Here is a 22,918-nt window from a genome sequence, read left to right as displayed (position 1 = left end):
GGAACTCATTAGCATAATAGGCCGCACCCAATAGCAGAAACTCATTGGCATATTAGGCCACACCCCCATGTCTTCCCTTGGCTTGCCTGGGCGCCCCGTGGCTGTGGGGAGCCTGGGCAAGCCGGCCCTTGGACAGGCTGGGGAAGGCACGGGGAGGCATTTAAATACCTCCCCGATCCTTCCAGGGGGCCCCCTGGCCTGCCCGCCTCGGAGTCGCCGGGGTGGTGGTGGTCACTCTCCAGGCCTTCCCTCTGTAGACACGCAAGCAGAGGATTTGGCTGTAGTGGGCGTGACCAACTCTGAAGCCAGCCGGAACTCCGTTCCTGTGGGTTCCTGCCCAAGAATAGCCCTGCCCATACATAGTATACTATGAATTATCTTGGTCACCAGAGACACACCCTTATAGTTAAGGATCTTTTTCTAGCTTCTTCATGGCTGCCCTTCCCAGTCTCAAGTGTCCTGATTTTTAGTTGCGGTTTCTCTTTCGGAGTCAAGGAATAGAAAATCTTTAACAATTTCAGTCTCTTCATCGTGAACCTTAAAGTTGTATAATTTCTCAGCAGTCATTACTTTTGCCGTCTTGATATTCAGCTGTAATCCTGCTTTGGCAGTTTCTGCTTTAACCTTCATTGGTTGTCATTTCAAGTCTTCACTGTTTTTTGCCAGTAATGTCATGTTATTCTTTCACCAATTTTCCCTCCACTTCCATTGAAATCTAATCTAGTTTTCCTTATTTAGATTGAAGACATAGGGAGATAAAATACAACCTTGTCTGACACCTTTGCCCATTGGAAACCACCATGTTTCTCCATATTCCATTTTAACAGTAGCCTCTTTTCCAGAGTACCAGTTGCGCATTAAAACAATCAGATGCTGTGGCACAACCACAGCTTTTCATAATTGTTGTTGTTCAGTCGCAGATCATGCTAGGCCCTCCCGTCTTCCGCTGTCCTCTGAAGTTTGCTCAGTTTCATGTCCGTTGCATCTATGACACTGTCTCACCATCTCATCCTTTGCAGTCCCCGTCTTCTTTGACCTTCAATCTTTCCCAGCATCAGGGTCTTCTCCACCAGTGAGTGCTCCCTTCTCATGTGGTGGCCAAAGTATTTGAGCTTCAGTTTCATTATCTGGCCTTTCAGGGAACAGTCATGGTTGATTTCTTTTAGGATTGACTGATTTGATCTTCTTGCAGTCCAAGGGACTCTTAAGAGTCTTCTCCAGCAGCATAGTTCAAAAGAATCTATTCTTCGGCGCTCAGCCTTCCTTATAGTCCAACTCTCGCAGCCATACATGACTACTGGGAATACCATTGCTTTGACCATGCGGACTTTTGTTGGCAGGTTCATAATCCACACAGTCAAAAACATTGCTGTAATCTATGAAACACAAACTGATTTTCTTCTGAAATTCTCTGGTATGCTCCAGTAATCCACATAAATTTGCAATATGATCTCTAGTTCCTTTTCTGAATCGACCTTGAACATCTGGCATTTCTCATTCTATGTATGGTAACAGTCTTTGTTGTAAGATTTTGAGTATCACTTTACCTGCTTGAGAAATTAATGCAGTGGTCTGATAGTTGTTGCAGTCTTTGACGCCTCCTTTTTTTTGGAATTGAAATGTAGATTGAATGTGTCCAATCTGAGGGCCATTATTTTGTTTTCCATATTTGTTAGCATATTCTTGTTAGTATTCTGATGCATTCTTCTTCTCCGGCTTGAAATAACTCTGTGGATATTCCATCTATTCATGGTGATTTGTTTCTCCCAATTGATTTGAGTGCAGCTTTCATTTCACTTTCTAAAATAATTCAATCAGATAATAAATAATATTAAATCAATACAATAAAACCAATATAAACCCAGTTTTAAAGTGGGCAGTGCAGTATATTCAATTTCAGCTTTCACGGCCAGGAATCGAGAGGGCCACAGCACTGCGCCAGCATGGTCTCACGCAGCAGCAACGGAGTGGCCAGCTGGCAGATGCCCTCTTGCCTCAACCAAAGGCCTGGCGGAACAGCTCTGTTTTAAAGGCCCTGCAAAGCTGTTCCTCGATCTTGGAGCGGGGGGGGGGGAGATTGCACTAGGCTGCTCGCCTTCTCACTCTGTCCCCATGATCTTGATACAAGACTCTCCATCCGATTTACAGAGATCAGAGAGGATTAGTTTGATGGATCAAATTATTTAATTTCATCATCGTCTGATACTAAGACAAGTTGCCCACAGTAGGCACCACATTAGGAAAGACAGATGTGGGAGAGGGGCTGTCCAATACCCTGAAGTTTTGGGAAAGCAGGGGCATTTTTTTTTTTGGGGGGGGGTTTCCCTGCATGTGGCAGTTTCCCCACTCTTTGGGTGCCTGGCCTGCAGCAGTTTTTTCCCTGAGTTTCCACATGTCCTTTTTCTCTATCTGTTGTTGTTTGGTGCTTTCTCAAACTGCCTTTGAACCAACTTGAGAAAGCTCAGAGAAACGAGGACAACATGGAAAGACAACCGAGAGAGAGCCAGCGCGATGTCAGGTGTTTAGACTGTAGGGAGGATTAACGATACGGCACACCAGTCTTGATCCCACTACATCCTGCCTCTGTTAACATAAGGTAGAGCAGTGACTTTGGTACACTAATCCTGACCTTTGCCCATCTTATCACTGCAGGCATTGTAGGCACCAGGGGTAGCTTGTTATCACTGATAATTATGCTATGCAAGCATTCCAGGCATTCTGCCTGAGCATCTGGTTTCCCTTGCTCTCAAAGGGCAGGCCGGTGCTTCTACCCTCAGAGATCGTGTCTCGTCTGAGTCCTTCATTAGACGGCCAGACTAGGTTCTGGGACACCCAGCATCAGATCCCTGCTGTGCCACGGAAGCTGGCTGGATGACCTTCGGCCAGTAAGTTAAATATGAGCAGCCAACTCTCACTGAACAACTCTTACCGTAAGAAAGTTTCCCCTAAGATCCAGCCGATCCCTTCCCACCCTTAGTTTAAACCCATTCTTGCGAGTCCCAGCCTCTGCTGCCCACAGGAACAGCTCCCTGCCCTCCTCTCCAAGTGACGGCCCTTCAGACACTTCAGGATAGCAATCATGTCCCCCCCTCAGCCTCTTCTTCTCCAGGCTGAGCATTCCCAAGAGGTCCCTCAGCCTTTCCTCGCAGGGCTTGGTCTCCAGGCCCCCCATCATCCTCGTCGCTCTCCTCTGCACCCGCTCCATTCTGTCCACATCCTTTTTGAAGGGAGGCCTCCAGAACTGCACACAAGACTCCAGGTGTGGCCTGACCAATGAGGTGTACAGGGTGACTGTGACATATTGCAATTCGGGTGTTATCCCTCTGTTGATACACCCCAAGACTGCATTTGCCTTTTTTGTCACTGCATCACACTGGCTGCACATATTTAACTTATGGTCCACCCATACCCCAAAATCTTGTTCACACACACACACTGCTACCCAGAAGCATATACCCCATCCAGTATGTGTGCTCCTCATTTTTGTTACCCAGATGTAGAACTCGGCACTTACCCTCATTAAGTTGCATCTTGTTCACATCCACCCACTTTTCCAGCGTGTTCAGAACTTGTTGGATTCTATCTCTGTCTTCTGGTGTGTTTGCTGCTCCTCCCAATATGGTGTCATCTGCAGATTTAATGAGTAGCCCCTCATACAGATCATTTACAAAAATATTGAAAAGTACTGGGCCAAGGAACATAAGAACATAAGAGACGCCAATGTTGGATCAGGGCCCTCAGCCTGCCTCACACAGGGATGAAACAGAGGAAGGGAGAATGACATAGGCTGATTTGAGTTCCCACTGAGGAGAAACGTAGTGCATAAAAATATCTAAAAATAAATAAAAACGTGTGAGGCAGAAAGGGCCTTTCTCTTGCCTTCCTCAGATGTGGCTGGCAGGCTTCCAGTGAGGATTTTGTAGCCACTGCCTGTCTCCTTCGGTTCATGTAGAATATAAGGAGATCCTGTCCATGGCCTTCTAGACGCCCTTGCAGGGCTCAGCACCAGGGTCCATTTAGATTCGGCCTCTTCTGCTGTTCTGCTGTTGCCTCTCCTCGCAGCGGGCACTCAGGTTTCTTGTGGCCATCGTGGCTTATGACCATTGACAAAACGTTTGTCTTTTTAAAAGCCATCTCAGAGACTAAACAGAGGAGATGCACAAGATATTTGTGCAAAATAAAATCATTCCCAACCCAAGAGCCTCTAAAATACCCACACAGCCCCCCTTCTGTTGTACTTTGGTGACAACTGACCGTGCTGTTTGCATTGTTGTTCTTACAATAAAGGAGAGAAACGTGAAATTCAGAGGGTTCTCTGCTCATGACCATTTTCCCCGCTGAAGAGACTGAGCTTTTGGGGTCAGGTTGGAACTGATGTGGCCTGGGATTTCTTCATTCTAGCTGTGAACAGATGTTATTTTTTTAAATCCTCAGTTTTTTTGTAATGAGTTTTGTTTTAACACAGTATACTTTGTGCTTTAATATTGTAGATCACTTCAGCACAGCATCTTATAAAGAATGGGAGTTACTAAGCTGCCTGTACAGTACCCAAGAGGCTCTGGATATTATTCGGTTTTAAATTAAATTGCTCTCCTTCTAGGTGCAGACGACAATGTACATCATTCTGAAATGCAAGCTGGATCACCAAGTGAAGATGGAAGTAGAATTTTGTCCTGCAAATTGTCGGTCTGTGCGAGTCCCTTCCAGGACAGAGAACGAGTATACGGTCTCGGTTTGTACACCTGGTAGGTGCCCGGACCTGCTTCCCGTGACTGAAGTGTGTCTCTGTGGCAGAAACTGGCCCCAAGACCTACTCCTCCTTGCAACAGTGAACTGGCCTCAGCTGGGGTGTAAACGGAAGCCACAGCCTCCTCATCTGCAAGTGTGGAAAGCTAAATTTAAGCCTCTGTAAAGCCCAAAATAGATAACTGTTCAAACGCTTAGAGCTAAGGCCACGCTTCCTGTTTTGTTTTGCCCTCTTGTGTTATGTGTGAAGAGGGGGACTTTGCGTCTCGTGTCTTGTGGGTTGTCTTCATATGAGGGGAGAGTAGCCATTACTGGAAGCAGAAGTTGACTTGTGTTTCCTGTCCACTTCACTTTCGACAGAGTGTGAGAACCTGCTGTTCATTTCAACTCTGTGGTGTTTTAAAATAATATAGGGGGGCTTTTCTTTGGTATTCAAATGTGACGGCTTACTTTGCTTCACAGCAAGTGCTTCACATTAGGACAGCTGTGCTAAATTGCACTCATGTGGCAAATCTGAATGGCACATCTTTGATACTTGAATCTTTAGAAGAATGTTTGTCACTTCCCTGAAGACACAAATGCACCCCTTGTGTCCATCTGTTGGCTGGGGACAGGGATGCAGTAAGAAAAACTGCCTTGTGCTTTTTGCATGATACACAAAAACGCAAACATTCCCTAAGTGTATTGCTACCCTGAAACAGCATGAAAAGCTGTATTTTAACAGAACAGACAGTGTATTTCACCTGCCTTGAATGCCCTTCTTTCTCCCCCTCTGCATTGTGCATGGCGAGTGATTTAAGCTTCCAGGTTTAAGAAATCTTGACATGAGCTCTGGTTCCCTCTGATGTCTGAATGCAGGCACCTGGGTGAGTTGGAGCTGGTGTGTACTTTACAAACCGAGATTCTAAATTTCAGTGTAATCCCAGTTGAAGGGCACTCTGTGTGTGTGGGAGCCTAAAACTGCACGTGCGCCCATCCTTGCAAATCTCGGTTTACTTACAGCTTGTCCTGTTGGCTGAATGCAGCTTCTGTGTCAACAGCATTGATTTTTCAGAGATTGCTGTGGCCGTTCAGCCACACGATAGTTAGGCACAGAAGCTGGGGAGAAGGTGTGGCTCAGAGGCAGAGCATCTGCTTGGTGTGCAGAAGATCCCGGTTTCAATCTCCCGAATCACCAGTAAAAGTGATCGGGTTGAGACCTTGGCAAGCTGCTGCCCATCTTCGTAGACAGTACTGACTTGGGGTGGACTGGTGGTCTGACTATGTGCAAGGTAGCTCGATGTGTTCATCTGGGTTCAAGATTGCCTTTTCTAGCTTAATGAAGGACAGTATAACGAGAAACTCCATGAAAGAAATATCAGTCTTGTTACAAAAGACAATCTTAATAGAAGAATATTTGACAGAGTCAAAGACTGTAAGCTATTAGACAAAGAGAGCCAGTTTGGTGTAGTGGTTAAGTGCGCGGACTCTAATCTGGGAGAACCAGGTTTGATCCCCCACTCCTCCTCCACTTGCACCTGGCTGGATGACCTTGGGCAAGCCATAATTTTGATAAGAGCTGTCCTTGAAAAAGAGCAGTTTCTGTCAGAGCTCTCTCAGCCCCACCGACCTCACAAGGGGGGGGGTCTGTTGTGGGGAAGGGAAGGGAAAGGAGTTTGTAAGCCGCTCTGAGACACCTTTGAGTAGTGAAGGGTGGGGTATAAATCCAATCTCTCTTCCTTCCTTCCTTCCTTCCTTCCTTCCTTCCTTCCTTCCTGTTTGGTGTAGTGGTTAAGTGCACGGACTCTCATCTGGGAGAACTGGGTTTGATTCCCCACTCCTCCTCCACTTGCACCTGGCTGGATGACCTTGGGCAAGCCGTAGTTCTGATAAGAGCTGTCCTTGAAAAAAGAGCAATTTCTGTCCAGAGCTCTCTGAGCCCCACCTACTTCACAGGGTGTCTGTCTGTTGTGGGGAGAGGAAGGGAAAGGAGTTTGTAAGCCGCTCTGAGACACCTTTGGGTAGTGAAGGGCGAGGTATAAATCCAATCACCTCCTCTTCTTCTTCTATTGTTTGGTTCTATACATCAGGCCATTTTGGATGAAATGCTTTCTGATTTGCAAGATGCGTTTGGTTCAGCTGCACTGGAGTTTAAACAAATATCGTCCAACCGTGTAAACTTTTGCTCACGTTTTCCTGCACTGCTTCTTCCAGCACCGTCATTTTCCTTTCGGGCCTTGAGTGATGGATCTGAATCTTTCCCCCCGTTTCACAGACTTGCCACCTGGCACAGTGAGCCTGCGATTGTTTGCTGGGGATTTAATGGTCGTCGAAGCAGACGTTCACTACCACACTGACATGGAAGAAATCAGCACCCTGCTGGCTTCTGCAGCTAATCCTGTGGGATTCATGTGTCAGGTAAAATGTCACAATAGGGCTTCTGCTGGGGTGGAGGCGGGAGAGAGAGAGAGAGAGGGAGACATTCTGGAATCACTGAGCAGACTCTGAGAACAGCGGGCTCATGGGGCAATAATGAAGCCGGGAACGCTCTCGCCTTAGCTACGAGAGTTGTGATCAGTGTGAGTTAGTGTGAGCTAGCTCTCAGTTTTTTAGCCTTCGTCTCAGCTCAGGAAGGGGTGGCTCCAGAGCAAACTAATTTATGCAGCAGCCAAATCGCTCGCTCACAACTTTAATGCCAGCAGCTCACAAAGTAGAATTTTTGCTCACAAGACTCCACAGCTTAGAGGGAACATTGGTTGTGATTGGTCGTTCTTTTGCACGGTCAAAGCAGTACGGAGATGATCTCTCAAGGGATACAATTCATATGCAAGGTCGGGCTACAGATATGTTTATGGAATCATATGGAAATCAAAGTGCCTAATTCCAAACCTATGTGTAGCTTTGGGAAATTTCTTTTGGCGTTGAATCAGCTAGGCAGAGAACCACATTTTGCCATTCATTTACTTTGAGAACTACAGTGTAGAAATGGGATTGCCCATTTCTTTTAAAAAAAGGGGGGGCAAGAAATGGCTAGTCAGCAGGTTACAAATCTTATTGATTGGGGAATGGCAGAGTCCAGTAGAATTGGTTCTGTGATCCGTGGTAAGTATGGGGACTGAATAAGCTTCAGACTTCATTCAGTGGGTGGTGGTATTACTTGAAAGGGTCAGGAGAGATGGGGGTGAAGGAAGATCCAGCTTTGATGAACTGCAGGATCCAGCAGAACGGGGCTGGGATGTTTTGCTGGCTGAATCCATTAATGTGTTCTCTTTGAAGACGGGTTCAACCCGCAGTGGCTGCATGACCTTGTTGAGCAGCGATATCCTGGGTGGCCAAGAGAGCTTCCCACAATGGAAGTGTTAAAAGAACAAAGTAAAGGTAAAGGTCTCCCTTGCTCGAAAGCCAGTCGAATCTGACTCTAGGGTTGCGGTCCTCATCTCAGTTTCCAAGCCGAAGAGCCAGTGCTGTCCGAAGACGTTTTCGTGGTCATGTGGCCGGCATGACTAAACACCAGGCTGCACAGAACACTGTTCCCTTCCCACCGAAGTGGTCCCTATTTCTCTACTTGCAATTTCTTGCTCTTGAACTGCTAGGTTGGCAGGAGCTGGGACTAGAGATGGGAGCTCACTCCATCATGTGGCACCCGGGTCTTGAACTGCTGAACTACTGACCTTCCACAGCCTGCAGTTCAGCGTCTGAACCACTTGAGCCACCGCAGCTCCTTAAAAGAACAAGGGAATGTGTAAAAAGAACGGCCAACACAGCTACAGTTCCTACCCTTCTGTGTTTACAAGCTGTGTAACAAAAACAAGTTGCCTCCCCCACGTTATCATTTCACGGTTTCTAAGGGCTTATTTCCTAGTCCCGTACTCTCAAAACTCATCTTCCCCTGCAAATGACAACCACCAACCCTCACTGGGCAGCAGTGCAGTCCCTGTTGGATGACTTGTGTCTAAATTTATGATGATTCCTAGTAATGCATTAAGGGATCTTATCATTTGAAACTTTCCCAAAAGCTTCACTGTAAGGTGCCACCACGCGAATCGGTAGGATCAGCCACGTCTCTGTGGTGGCCCCCCTCCCCGTGGAATGGCCTGCCTCGGGAACCTTCCCACACGCTGTCATTCCACAGAATGTGCAAAATGGAATGGGGGGGGTGGGGGTGGGCAACTTAATCAGGGAAGTGGGGGCTGCAGTAAAAATGGGAACGGTCCAGGAGGATGCTTTAATAAAGACGCAAGGGCTGTAGCTCATGGCACAGTTCATTCCGTGCCATTGATTGTGGCAATCCGCCGCGATCATGCCTTCAACTGTTTCTTTTGTGTTGTTTTCTAAATATTTCTTTATATGCCTTGTGCTGTTCCTGTTGTGCTGCTGAATGTCTTGCAATCCACTTTGAGTTTCAGCGCGGAAGGTGGACTGTAAGTGGAGTAAATGAAATAAACGCCTGCCTCTTTGTATTCAGGCTTTTAAAATAGTTCCTTGCAACACAGAAGCTCTGGACAAGATCCTGACGGAGTCACTGAAGAAGAACCTTCCTGCGAGTGGCTGGCACCTCTTAGGAATCAACCAGCTGGAGGAGGAAGACATGAGCACAAGTGGGTGTTGGTGGCAGTGGGAAAAATACTGTGTGTTTCATTCTGTTTGGAAGTCTTTTCCTGCCTAGCAGCAGGACTTTTTTTGTAGAAAAAGCCCAGCAGGAACTCATTAGCATAATAGGCCACACCCAACAGCAGAAATTCCTTAACTTATTAGGACACACCCCTGACAGCACAGCTCATTAGCATATTAGGCCACACACCCCATGTTTGCAGAAGTGTGGTCATCCAGACACACCCACCTTTTGCTTGTTGTTCTGTTTACCTTGTTTGTTGTCAAAACCCAGGGCCTTTTTTTGTAGCAGGAACTCATTTGCATGTTAGGCCACACACCCCTAATGTAGCCAATCCTCATGAGTTTCTGCTGTTGGGTGTGGCCTATTATGCCAATGAGTTCCTGCTGGGCGTGGCCAACTCGGGAGCCAGCCGGAACTCCGTTCCTGTGCGTTCCTGCCCAAAAATAGCCCTGCCTAGCAGAGGTTTAGGAAAGAAAGAGGGGGGAATAAGTGCTTGGCAGTCTTGGCCATCCCATGCAACACAAGCCAGCAGATGGTCTATCCAAGCCATTTCTAAAACTCCAGTGCAACAACACGATTTGAAAGCGAAATACCATTTCTAGGAACCAGTGCCTTGGCAGGGCTGGAGGGACAGGTGTGCACAAAACTTACTTTGCTGTTCAGATTTTGGAGATGGAGATGAAGCTTAGCTCCGCAGCATCCCTCAGTCTTAGCCTGGCACAGTGAAACAGGCAAGATGCAGTATGCTGCACTGAGAGCAGGGTTTCAGAGCTCCCTTTTCCAGGGGATGTGGGAAGGGTGGTCGGAGCTTCCACTAGTGTGCATGCCCTGGGTGGGAAAGAACTCTTTGGGTCATAGAATTTAAGAAGTTGGAAGAGGCCTAGAGACCATCCAGTCCAGCCTGCTCAGCTCAATGCAGGATGGCCTAAAGCATCCCTGACAAGTAATTGTCCAGCCTCCACTTAGACATCTCCAAGGAGAGAGAACATCCCTGGGCGACCAGTTCCACCACTGAACTGCTTGTACTGTTAGAAAGTTTTTCCTGATACCCCACCAGTATTAGGATCTCTTGGCTGTCAAACATGTATTGGTCAAACACCCATTGTTTCCTGTGGTTTATATCATGTGAATCTGACGCCTTTTGCATATGTTAATCGACATGCACAGTTTTTCTATTTCTGGAGATTCTTGGTTGGCTGAGGTTTTCTTTTAAAGGACCTGAAAGATACTGGGACCTGGTGGCTGTGGGAAGGTGGGTTTGTAAGTGGAAGCACAGGATGCTCACAACACAACTTAGAGAATGGTGCGGTACGCAGAGGTCATTTTGGGGGGGGATCGCGGGGGATCGCAGTTCCCCTGGGTGACGTACGGGGAGGCGGGGCACATGACGAAGCCCGGCCCCCTGCTTCCGGCCGCCCCGCTTCCGGCCCTCACTCAGCCAGGAGGAGGCAGGAGAAGAGGGAGGGTAAGTTGCTTCCTCCCTGCCTCTCCCCACCCCTGCCTGCCTGGGGCCAGGGAGGGCCTTCGCAGGGCTTCCTTGCACTCCCGCCGACCTTGCAGGTCCACCGCCGGGCCCCTCATGGGGCTCGGCAGTGGAGCTGCAAGGCCGGCGGCGGTGGCCGGGACCGTTGGGGGCGGGGTGTGTGGCCTTATGACACACTTCCGGTGATGTCAGGGGGTGTGGCATATGCTAATGAGTTATGCTAATGAGTTCCCCTAGCTCTTTTTCTACGAAACGACCCCTGGCGGTACGGCCTGGATACTGCTGTGTTCAAAAGCTCCGAAGGCCCCCAGAGGATGCTGGTGGGGGCATTCTGCGAGGGTAGTTGTGGGAGGAGGCAACAGATGTTTCTCGTACCTGTCGCCAGCTCTCAGACCCACATCATTTTCATCAGGGTCCAGGGTGAGCGCCACAGGTGCTAGTGGTGTGCAAAATAATGGCGGGGTGGGCTGCCACCGACATGGTTTCCCAGACCCACACCATGGGGCCCTGGGTGGCCGTTTTAGATTCAGCCAGCAGGAGGAGGAGTGGAGGTGTCAAAATACTTGCAGCTCCCCCACCCACCTACCTCCCCAGACGTTGTGCTGCTTTTGCTGTCCTGTGGCCGTTAACAGGATAAACACCTTTTGATGTAGCTAAACTAACAAGGTGTCGGGGAGCCTGATGTGATCCAGGTCACCAGATCAGTGGTGCTAAGCGGTGCTGAGGTCAGGCCAAGGGTCAGAAGCCCAAGTGAGCCCAGAGGCAAGAAGCAGGGTGGAGGGAGTCAAGAAATGTACCCACAAGTAACCCGGACTTAAGGGGCCAGAGGCAAGAAACGTAATCCCGGGCAGGCAGTGTCAGATTCAGGGCTGCCAACCCCTGGGGGATGGCCGGAGATCTCCTGGGATTATAATTGATCTCCAGGTGTCAGAGATCAGTTCACTTGGAGAAAAGGGTTGCTTTGGAAGGCACGGCTCTATGTCAGGTCTCGGACGCAGTCGCTCCCACCACACTCTTGTTTCAGCAAGATTTGTCTATTGAGAAGTAGAAAGGTTCCAAGTATGGAACGATTCTGTGTCAGAACTGACACCCGGGTGCCAGGACCGACCCTAGACTACATTCAAGACATCCCCCCGAGCCACACAAACCAATCCGTATTCTCACTCACCCCGCCAAAGATCCAAACTTGCTCAAAAGCCCCCCCCACACACACACACACCTGCCACTAGCCGTTTCATTATCTGGACTTTCCATGCCCCCCCCCCAAGGTCAGGGTGGGCGCTGAGATCATACGTTTCCCAGGGCCTCACAGCTTGCACTACGTAAGCGTAAGCTGACACTCACACACTCACAGTCACACAGCCCCTTTCTAGACGAAAACAGAGGACTGAGCTCCTCTGAGAAAGCCATTAGCCCCGAGTATAGGTCGACAACATCAAATGACAAGCGAGGCTCAAGCGTGACATTCATACCCCGCTGATGTCCCTCCCCCTCCCTAAACCCCACCCTCCTCGGCCTCCACCCCTCCTGGAGCTGGCAACCCTCGCACTCGGGTTCCAGGAAGTCGGGTTCAGTTGGGAAAGCAGAGGCTCCGTGGGGACAGGCCCTCCCACGCAGACGGCCTGAAGTTGTGTGATGGGATCATGTGCTGTGCCCTGGCCAGGTGACCCCATGCCAGGAGAGAGACTGGACCCCAGGAGGTGCTATGTGCCGCTTGTGGCAGTTGGCTCCGTGGTGCAGACTGTGAGGAGCTGAGTCTAGGCCAGGGGGAGGTGCCTTGTTCGAGACCCCCCCCCGAGGCACCTTGCAAGTTAACATTTCTAGATCTAACAAAAGATGCTTGGTTGGCTTGTGATGGCTAGAAGAAGAGAGCTTTTAAATGATCCATGGTAAATGGCAGCTTGCACATGCTCTGACGACAGGGGCTAGGAGGCACCACTGTGCTCTGGGGGACAACTCAACCTGCTTGAAAGACGAGGAGTGTCTCTGTCCGGGTGCTTTTCCTGCCCCCACAAAGCAACGTGGGCATCGGTAAATAGCCAGCGCAGAAGCCTCCGCCTGCCCTGGTTCCTTCCCCAGGGAACGGGCAGCAGAGTGTAGCGGCTCAGCCTCTGAAACCTCTCATGCCACGCTGGGTGTGTTCCATATGACAAAAGGAGCATCCAGTCTCTCAATTTTGATGCAGTGGGAAGGAATGCAATGGAGGGCGGAGGGGGAGGCGAGTGTGACACACAGAGTCGGGGTAATGAGGGCTGGGAGTGCAGAAATGCAGCCAGGTGCCGGGTTTTGTTTGGGAGGGGTGCTCCTAAGCAAGTGATATTCTAATTCTGCTTCTTCAGCTATAATGTCACTTCTGGCAGAGGGCCGAACAGAAATGGGGAAAGAACCCGTGTGTAAATGAAGAGGAGTTGACAGACCCGAGATAAGATCTATTGTTCTGTTTCTAGGAAATTGCACTTTGGGGCGTTGTAGAAATCACAGGGGAGGGAGGACCCTGCAAGAGAAGAGGTAATTTTAGGCTGCGGTCACACGGAACATTAGCCACGCTAGAGAGACAGAAGATAGGTGGATTTTCCGGGCGCAATCTCACCGCCACATCTGGGAAGCGTAGAGCTCCCGTGGCTCACCTGAGGCTTCCCGCCGAAGATGCGGGGTAAAAAAACTAGTACCTCCGAGGTACTAGTTTCCGGTAACCGCGGGGCAAGGGCGGGCGTCTGATCGTGTTTCCGGTGGCATCCGGCGCCCGCCCATGTCCCCTTGCAAAAAGGGTTCCCCCCTCCCCAAGTCTCCATGGATGTGCACAAGCACCCAACGGAGCATGCACATACTTTGGTGTACAGAAAAAAACAAACCCGTTTGCCACACCACACTGCTTCTTTGCTGCGCCGCAGGATTGTCCTGTGATCGGCACCTCCCCCCTACCCACGGGACCTCCACGGAACCTCCATGGGATGTCTGATCGTGCAACCGCACGTTATTTTGCCCCGGGGTAATCAGCCACGCCTCCCCCCCGCGATATCCGGCCCGTGTGACCGGGGCCACAGTGACAGACCATCTGCCGAAGGTTTTAGCAGCACTGCCTGCCGTCTGTGGCCAGGATTTTCATTTCTTCCTTTCTCAAACTGTGCCTGCATAGGTACTTCTTGTCACTGCTTCCTCAGTGCAAACGGATGTTTGTAATGATGACTTCACAGTGGTATGTGAGCCTTTGATCCGCATTAATATCAGTTCCCTGTAGTGTGCATGGGCACACGAGTGTGTGTGTGGTGCGTCCAGACTGCACAGGGTTTCCCCACTAAAATTCGTTTCAGCTGGACTCTGGAACCACCTGCAGGTCCCCAGATCTAGAGGACTGATGTAGCCAAGAGGATGTTCACGGCTTTGTCAAGATTTGTGGAGTCTTCAGCTGTTCCCACACAGATGCTTTGGCTGTCTTGGCTTCCTTACAGCAGCATTGCAGGGGGAAGCTTCCACATGATGTTGTCCTCTGTTTACCCATCTTCTGTGCTTTTGCCCACTTTTAACCCCTGGTCTGGTGTGAGCTTTATGGGACGGACAACTGTAGTTCAAGTGACTTTGGATGCCGTGTTGAAAGGAAGGTCCTGCCCACATCAGCACCGTTTTCCTAGTCACGGCGCCTGCAGTGGCTGCCTCCTCCCTACACCAGAGGGCTTTTAAAAATAAAGCCAGGAATTGCTTCATCCTTATGGAAGAAGAAGAGAAGAGATTGGATTTATATCCCGCCCTTCACTACCCAAAGGTGTCTCAGAGCGGCTGACAAACTCCTTTCCCTTCCCCTCCCCACAACAGACACCCTGGGAGGTGGGTGGGGCTGAGAGAGCTCTGACACAAACTGCTCTTTTTCAAGGACAGCTGTGGCAGAGCTTGTGACTGACCCAAGGTCACATCAGCAGGTGCAAGTGGAGGAGTGGGGGAATCAAACCCGGTTCTCCCAGATTAGAGTCCGCGCACTTAACCACTACACCAAAGTGGCTCTTATAGCCTTAGAATGTTAGAACAACCTATTGCTACAATGTGCTAGTTTCAGCTTCTATTTTTTAAAAGTATTTTAAAAACATTTTTATTTATTTGATTTATATACCACCCTCCCCATGGACGGGCTCAGGGTGGTTTACATTAATCTTAATATAATACCATTACAATAACCATTAAAAAGACAACTTTAAACAATGAAATCCTAAAATACTAGGCAAACAGCATCTGATATCAATCAGATTATTTAAATTCAGCAGTACCCCGATATTGGGATCCAGGCCACTGTGGAGGGCAAACAGCCAGGAGAGAAGAGGGATGTCCTCCACCTCAACCAAAGACTCGGTGGAAGAGCTCCGTCTTGCAGGCCCTGTGGAACTGCAGTAGCTCCCGCAGGGCCCTGATCTCTCATGGGAGCGCATTCCACCAGGTGGGCGCCAGGCTGAAGAAGCCCTGGCCTTAGTCAAGGCTAGTCAGACGTCCCTGGGGCCGGGGACTGCTAGAAGATGTTGATTTGCAGACTTCAGTGTCCTCTGGGGCTCATATGGGGAGAGGCAGTCTTGAAGTTAAGCATTTAAAGCAGATGGACAAATAACTATTTGTATGAAACTGTATTTTGATACAAGATCAGCTCCAAAGAGTCTGCAAATAATAAAACACAGCACTGCGGCAAGCATAAAACAACAAACAGATATTAAGAGGGGAGGACAGACAAGAAAAGTAAAGCCCTCCTCCAACAGGCTGACAAAGTTACTGGGACTCAGTCAGCCGCTTGCGTATCCTACACACCCGTAGGCAAAATTTGCCAACTTTGTTGGTTATCTCCTGAGAGGAGTCTGCAAGGAGGAGAGAGACATAAAGTTGTTCATATCCTGGTATAGTTGACAGGATTGGGGCAGTATACTGATGTCAAATGTCATAGAATGGGCAATGCAGCAGGTTCAACAGGCTCTGCTTTCCCTGTATGACATGGACACAGCCGCTGAGAGAGTGGGACACAATGATATCTGCCTTGCAGGAGGGCTGAAGGGCATGCCAGGGTAAAGGTTCTCCGACACTCGGAGGTCTCAAGGGATCTAAGATAACCTGCTGGTGGAAAACATTTGGCATGCTGCAGAATAACTGGATATTGCTGTATCTGTGCCCTGTCTGATTGTAGGGCATGGACCCAGAATACAGTAAAACTTGAGGGGAGAGGCCGTTCTCCTGGAGTTTCCCTTCAACTTCTTTTAGCCCAGGGGTGCCAAACATTCAGCCCGGGGCCCGGATCAGGCCCCCCGGAGGGCTCCTATCAGGCCTGCAGTGGAACCGGCTGTCTTCTGCTTCTTCTTCCAGTTCTGCTGCTGCTGCATCATCGTAGGTTTGCAGCTTACAGATGCACACCTGAACAGCACACTCAGGATTGCAACAGCACAGACTTTTTGATGCAGTAATTCAGAGCATGAGGGGTCAGTTATCAGACACTGTTAAATAAACAAAACATTGAAAACATTGCAGGAGAGCTAACGTTTTAGGCATGTTTTTATTTTAAGTAAAGAAAACACTTTGTGTTTGTGTCCTTTATAAGGTTTATACCCCCGCTACCTGGAATTACATTTTATGACACGCATGGCCCGGCGTTGCAGGGAGGGCGGGGTATAAATTGAATAAAATAAATAAAATGAATAAATAAATAAAGAAGGACTCATTTATGTCAGATCCGGCCCTCATAACAAATGAGTTTTACACCCCTGTTTCAGCCAGTAGGTAGGCTGGGTTGGGGGATGGACAGTCAGGGAGGTCTCAAGTCCTCTCTGAATCTCATTTCTCTTGACACATTTTATGAATTGTGGACCCAAAGTAACCGTCTTATTTGTGAGGCAGGCCTCCCTACCAAGGTGCAGGCACTGAAACAAAGTCCTGTTAGGCAGGAGCCCGGATTGTGTTCTCAGTTCACACAGTGACAAAAAGGAGAGGCCAGGGTTGTTGCTGTGTGTGAACAGAATCCTTTGCAATATGGTGGTATTCTGTGGCAGACATCAGTATCCTCAAGATACTGATGGAGACTGTGAAAGAATGGCCAGGCTCGCTTCGTTGCCTTGGGTGTACCAGGAGATCAGAAAAGTTCTTCTGCCAACCTGGGTCTGGCGGTTATTAGCGTCTCGCTGGGTAGTAACCACTGCCACCAACGAATGTCTCTCCTGCTAGGTGGATTTGTAGATCAAGGCTCTGTATCTACAATGCCCGTTTAAAGGCTCTGCCCAGCTTCTACACCTCCTGCTTCATCTTTATTATTACCTAACACGGAGATAATCTATCACACTTTTGCACTTTTGCGCTATCATGCTCCAGGGATGGTGAGCTTATGTTCTCCCCCTCCCCTTTATCACACTTTAGATGGCAAGACTCTGAGTAGGTGTAGTGTGTTCACAAAGGTCAGGCTTTGAGCTTTCAGAATATAAGAAAACTAAAAAAAAAACCCACCCCAAAATAAAAAAGAGTACACATGGTCTCTACAAACATCAGACTGAGGCAAAGATACAAAGGAAAAAAAAATGAAAACACACATTTCTAGCTTATCCTACTTTCAGAGGGTAGCTGAACAGTGGAACGGCAGACCAACAAGCTTTTGGGGGTTGAGCTTTCAAGTATCGGACAAAGGGAGCTTATTACCCCCCTCCCCCCCAAATCTTGTTGGTCTCTAATGTGCTACTGGACTCTAGCTGTTAAGCTTATCCTAAAAGATGTTAAATTAGGATAGGCTGGTGATTCTTGAAGTTTCAGCATTTAAAAGACCTTTATTGTTCCTCAACATTAGTCAAGATGGAGTCTCTTGATAACGATTTAGTGCTTCCTAGTTTGTACCTGAACTGAAGCTCAAATACTTTGGCCACCCAATGAGAAGGGAGCACTCACTGGAGGAGACCCTGATGCTGGGAAAGACTGAAGGTCAAAGAAGATGGGGACGGCAAAGGATGAGATAGTTAGACAGTGTCATAGATGCAACGAACATGAAATTGAGCAAACTTCAGAGGACGGCAGAAGACCGGTGTTAAGTCCGTACTTAACAAATTAGTCAGAGAGTGATTTCAGCAAAAACTCAGGTTTATTCAGCTCGACAATCAACTTCTCTAACACGGTACAACTCCTCATAGCCCAAACAGCTTGTCCATTGCAGCTGCTCGGTATTTAAACATTCCGGGCTAATGTAGCCACACCTACTGTACAATTCTCAACCTATCAGGTTGTTCGCATAACAGACCAATCATAAGCTTTCCCGCTTACATACAGTTCAAATGTGATTGGCCACAATGTCTTCGGCACGAATCCCTGCCGAAGCCTGAAGCTTAACATAGCTTTTCTATGGGGATGATTTCACATTCATCCTAGTATATTCAGGGCAGCATCTGAATACACTACAACCGGAAGGCCTGGCGTGATCTGGTCCATGGGGTCGCGGAGAGTCGGACTCGACTGTGCGGCTGAACAACAACAACAACAAAAGTTTGTACCTCTCAGGCCACAAGAGAGCTTCTTCCTCATGTCCTGAGAATTTATAATCTCCCCTTTGAACAGTCCTGATCTTGCTGATTCTAGAGGAAGGAAAACTATGTGGCTGTTTGTATTTCTCAGTCTCTGTCCCTTTCGTTGTGATGGCCTAGCAGGGTGTTAGATGATAAGCCTTTTGTCTTACTCTGGCCAGAGCCATTTGCATAACTCAGCCCTCAGGGTCTCTGGACCTGGGATAGAGAGGATTCATCTCCTGGGGTTTTCCTTTTGCCAGCTATGAGCTTGCAGCTGGGCTCCATTTCATACGCAGAGTGCCCACCCACCCACCCCCGTTCCCACTGGTTGAATTATTGGGGGTGAATTCTAGGGTGTATTCTGAGAGAGTGTGTTTACGCTCGCTCTCTCTCTCTCTCTCTCTCTCTCTCTCTCTCTCTCTCTCTCTCTCTCTCTCTCTCTTTAAACAGGTCAGAGGGATGAAGAGCTGCCCACACTGTTGCACTTTTCTGCAAAATATGGGCTGAAGAACCTCACAGCCCTGCTGCTGACATGCCCGGGAGCCTTGCAAGCCTACAGTGTCGCCAACAAGTATGGCCACTACCCCAACAGCATTGCAGAGAAAGAGGGCTTCAGAGATCTCCGGCAGTTCATTGATGAATACGTGGTAAGAGGGATCATTCGCCTTCTGTTTTCCCTCAACTTGACCCCATCAGTAAAGGTAAAGGTTCCCTTGCTCGAAAGCCAGTCGAGTCTGACTCTAGGGTTGCGGTGCTCATCTCCGTTTCAAAGCCGAAGAGCCAGCGCTGTCTGAAGACATTTCCGTGGTCACGTGGCCGGCATGACTAAACGCCGAGGCGCACGGAACGCTGTTACCTTCCCACCGAAGTGGTCCCTATTTATCTACTTGCAATGTCTTGCTTTTGAACTGCTAGGTTGGCAGGAGCTGGGACTAGAGACGGGAGCTTACTCCGTCATGCGGCACACTCGGGTCTCAAACTGCTGGACTACCGACCTTCCACAGCCTGCAGTTCAGCGTCTTAACCACTTGAGCCACCGCAGCTCCTTGACCCCATCAGTAGGTAGAGTTGCAAAGGAACAAAATGTATTCAGAGAATCCTAATGCTTAGGAGCATGGTAGGGAACCCATAAGACCAAAATGTTTCAGAGGTGCAATGCAAATGGGGGAGTTTGGCAGGCAACTACACTTCTGCTATCACCCTGTTCTAAGTATTCGTCTCCACATACTCACGTCAGCCCTGGTCCAGCACCTCTGGGGATATTCCTTCCCCCATTAATGGATGGCAAAGAAGGAGACGGGGAATGACGTGCCGGAAGGGAGAAGGTTGCTGGTGCTTATTTGACTCAGGACAGAGATGGGCTTCAATGAGGCATGCAGCACACAGTAGAAAAGGGCAAGAGTCCAGTAGCACCAAGAAGAAGAAGAAGAGGGAGAGGGAGAGGAAGAGGAGATTGGATTTATACCCCATGGCCCTTCACTACCCGAAGGAGTCCCATAACGGCTTACAGTCTTCCTTTCCCCTCCCCTCCCCACAACAGACACCCTGGGAGGTGGGGGGGCTGAGCGAGCTCTCTCGAGAACTGCCCTTGAGAGAACGGCTCCGAGAGGACTTGTGACTGACCCAAGGTCACTCCGGCAGCTGCATGTGGAGGAGGAGTGGGGAATCAGACCCGGTCCTCCCAGATTAGAGTCTGTGCTTCTAACCACGACACAAAACTGGCAAACTGGCTCTCTAAAGACTAACAAACTTTGTGGTAGGCTGTGAGCTTTCACGAGTCACTGTTCACTTCTTCATGCAGCATGCATTAAGTGAAATAAAATGTTAAAAACCAGTGTTTAGAACAATCCCAACATTAATGAGTTATAAGAGATGCGCTGCTGGAGAGGAAACGAGACGCCTTGCTTGGCGGAGGAAGCGCTCCCATGCTGGCGAGGGCAGACGCTCTAGAGTGGTAAAAGATCCGCATGTGCACAGGATGGGCACAGGGCACTGTGTGGGTGGTGTCGCTGGGACAAATGAGCTTCGTGTAAGTGGAAATCCTTGTGCTCCTAAACAAACGAGGGCAAGCAGTGCGGCTCCCCTCTGAGTCCTCCTGCCATATCTAGGACCTACAGACCGACACAGATTTTATACCACTTCGAACTGTCGTGGTTTCCTTCAAACTGTCGCTTGCCAAGACTACTGCTGGAGATTCCCCTCCCGCTTTGCAAAAGCAACAGTTACCTGGGGAAAGAGGACTGTTAAAGAAACTAAAACTGACTGACCTAAGGGCACGAGTGGGATGAACCCCTTTCTCACCCTAGGAATAGCCTTGTCGTTTGAACACCCACAGCCAGTCAAGCCCTGCCCCAGAGAAACTAAGGAGTGGAAGAAAAAACAGTCTCCACAGTGACGCTGTGGGAGTTTCCCTGTATCCGTAGGGTCCTTCTACGGTGGAGGTTAGGAGGAATCCCTTGAGCGTGACACAGAAGTGATGTCACATCCTCCCAGCATTTGCGGGGACAGGGCTGGCAACCCTGCACAGTCACTTAATCCACAGTGCACCACGTCTGTAGAATGCACCGGTATTGGGTTATTCTTATTAATTTCTAAAGTTAATCAGTAGAGTAATCAGCAGTCAGCAGTGTATTAAAGAGTCAGAGTCAATGGTGTGTTTAAATATAAAAGTTTACTACAACCTAGCATGGGGAAAAGGTATACGGGATGTAAAATAACAAAGAGCTATATGCCTACATCCTTACAGCTAGACAGAACATGGCAGAAGAGTAATGGAGACTAACTTCTTCTTGCTCAGGACAAAGAGCCATAAAATGCTAATACTAGGCACTCTAGTCTCCAATCAGAACAACAAAACTAGATCTGAAGTTACTGGGCTTTCTAGCTCTCTAAACTTATTGGTTACAAACAAACATGTGATTTAGTAAACAGTATTAACCCAGTAAATACTGAAATAGAAGTGTTTTAACTTGTAACATCCAACAACCGGCAATTATCCTGGCTTGGCCCCTCCCCACCCACCTTTTCTTTCTTTTGCTCTTGTCAGTGGGCACAGGGTTCCCCGGCATGTAGATCAAGCAGAAATCTGTGGATTTCTCATATTGAATCAGAAACCAAGGAGCATCTGCATGACTCTAGTATTTCCCTCTCCTCTGTGATCATTCCTGCAATCTGCATCCAAACTCCACCCCCATCCTCAAAGCTGTCAACATGTTGCAAGTGGGCGTCAACATGGCAAATGGGGTTCAGTGTGGCCAAGTGCAAGGTGATGCACATTGGAGCCAAAAATCCTAAATATAAATACACGTTGATGGGGTCTGAACTGGCAGAGACTGATCAAGAGAGAGATCTTGGAGTTGTAGTAGATAACTCACTGAAAATGTCGAGACAGTGTGTGACTGCAATAAAAAAAGGCCAATGCTATGCTGGGGATTATTAGGAAGGGTATTGAAAACAGATCAGCCAATATAATAATGCCCCTATATAAATCAATGGTGAGACCTCATTTGGAATACTGTGTGCAGTTCTGGGCACCACACCTTAAAAAAGATATTATAGCTTTGGAAAAAGTGCAGAAAAGGGCAACTCGAATGATAAAAGGGTTGGAACACTTTCCCTATGAGGAAAGGTTAAAGCGCTTAGGGCTCTTTAGCTTGGAGAAACGACGACTGAGGGGTGACATGATTGAGGTTTATAAGATTATGCATGGGAAAGAGCAGGTAAAGAAAGAGGTACTTTTCTCCCTTTCTCACAATACAAGAACCCGTGGGCACTCCATGAAATTGCTGAGCGGTCGGGTTAGAACGGATAAAAGGAAGTACTTCTTCACCCAAAGAGTGATTAACACATGGAATTCACTGCCACAGGAAGTGGTGGCGGCTACAAGCATGGACAGCTTCAAAAGGGAATTAGATAAGCATATGGAGCAGCAACAGTGGGAGGGCTTCTAGTGTCCTGGCCCCACTGGTGGACCTCCTGATGGCACTGGTATTTCTGGCCACTGTGTGACACAGAGTGTTGCCCCCCCCCCCCACTCCCAAGTCCGACCTGAGTCCTGGGAAGCCTCCAGGGAGGCCCCTCTGGAGTTCTGACCCTCCCCCTTCCTTCTTCCAAAGTTCACCTCTTGCCCCCATCACTGCGGGAGCCCCCAGCTGTTCTCTGGCCTCTGTTAAATGCCCCCCCTCTTGTGGGCCCCTCCCTCCCGCTCACAAAAGTTTCATTCAGGCTTCATTCACTTTCCCAAACACAGTGGAATGGCAGGTAAGGTCCAAAAGGGCGGAACACCAAATTGACATGTAACATCGTGAAGATGTTTAAGATATGGGAAAACAGAATTAAATAACAAGCTAAGGTTATGAGGTCAACAGTTGTAAAGCAATACATATGTCAAAATAAGTCCACTGTCTTGGACACGCTATTTTAAGAGGAGAACCGGGTTTGATTCCCCCACTCCTCCACATGCAGCTGCTGGTGTGACCGTGGGTCAGTCACAAGTTCTCTCAGAGGGGTTCTCTCAAGGGCAGTCCTCAGTCAGAGCTCTTCTGCCTCACGGGGTACCTGTTAAGGGGAGAGGAAAGAAAGGCGTTTGCAGACTGCTCT

At 48.7% G+C, this 22,918-nt stretch overlaps 1 protein-coding gene across 1 annotated transcript in view; it reads left to right on the top strand.

The window, feature by feature from the left end:
* PIK3AP1 (phosphoinositide-3-kinase adaptor protein 1) overlaps nucleotides 1-22,918 on the top strand; it is a 76,161-nt gene that overhangs the window by 23,275 nt on the left and 29,968 nt on the right. Inside the window, exons 4-7 of the mRNA XM_015425883.1 lie at nucleotides 4,601-4,745; nucleotides 7,001-7,143; nucleotides 9,191-9,323; nucleotides 18,770-18,966. Coding sequence (XP_015281369.1) covers nucleotides 4,601-4,745; nucleotides 7,001-7,143; nucleotides 9,191-9,323; nucleotides 18,770-18,966 — 618 coding nt within the window. The remainder of the gene's footprint in view (nucleotides 1-4,600; nucleotides 4,746-7,000; nucleotides 7,144-9,190; nucleotides 9,324-18,769; nucleotides 18,967-22,918) is intronic.

This window comes from Gekko japonicus, unplaced genomic scaffold (assembly GCF_001447785.1).
Source record: "Gekko japonicus isolate JY-2015 unplaced genomic scaffold, Gekko_japonicus_V1.1 scaffold2769, whole genome shotgun sequence".
Classification (NCBI taxonomy): domain Eukaryota; kingdom Metazoa; phylum Chordata; class Lepidosauria; order Squamata; family Gekkonidae; genus Gekko; species Gekko japonicus.
The sequence above is the reverse complement of the archived record's forward strand: the minus strand, read 5'-3'. Positions and strand labels throughout refer to the sequence as shown.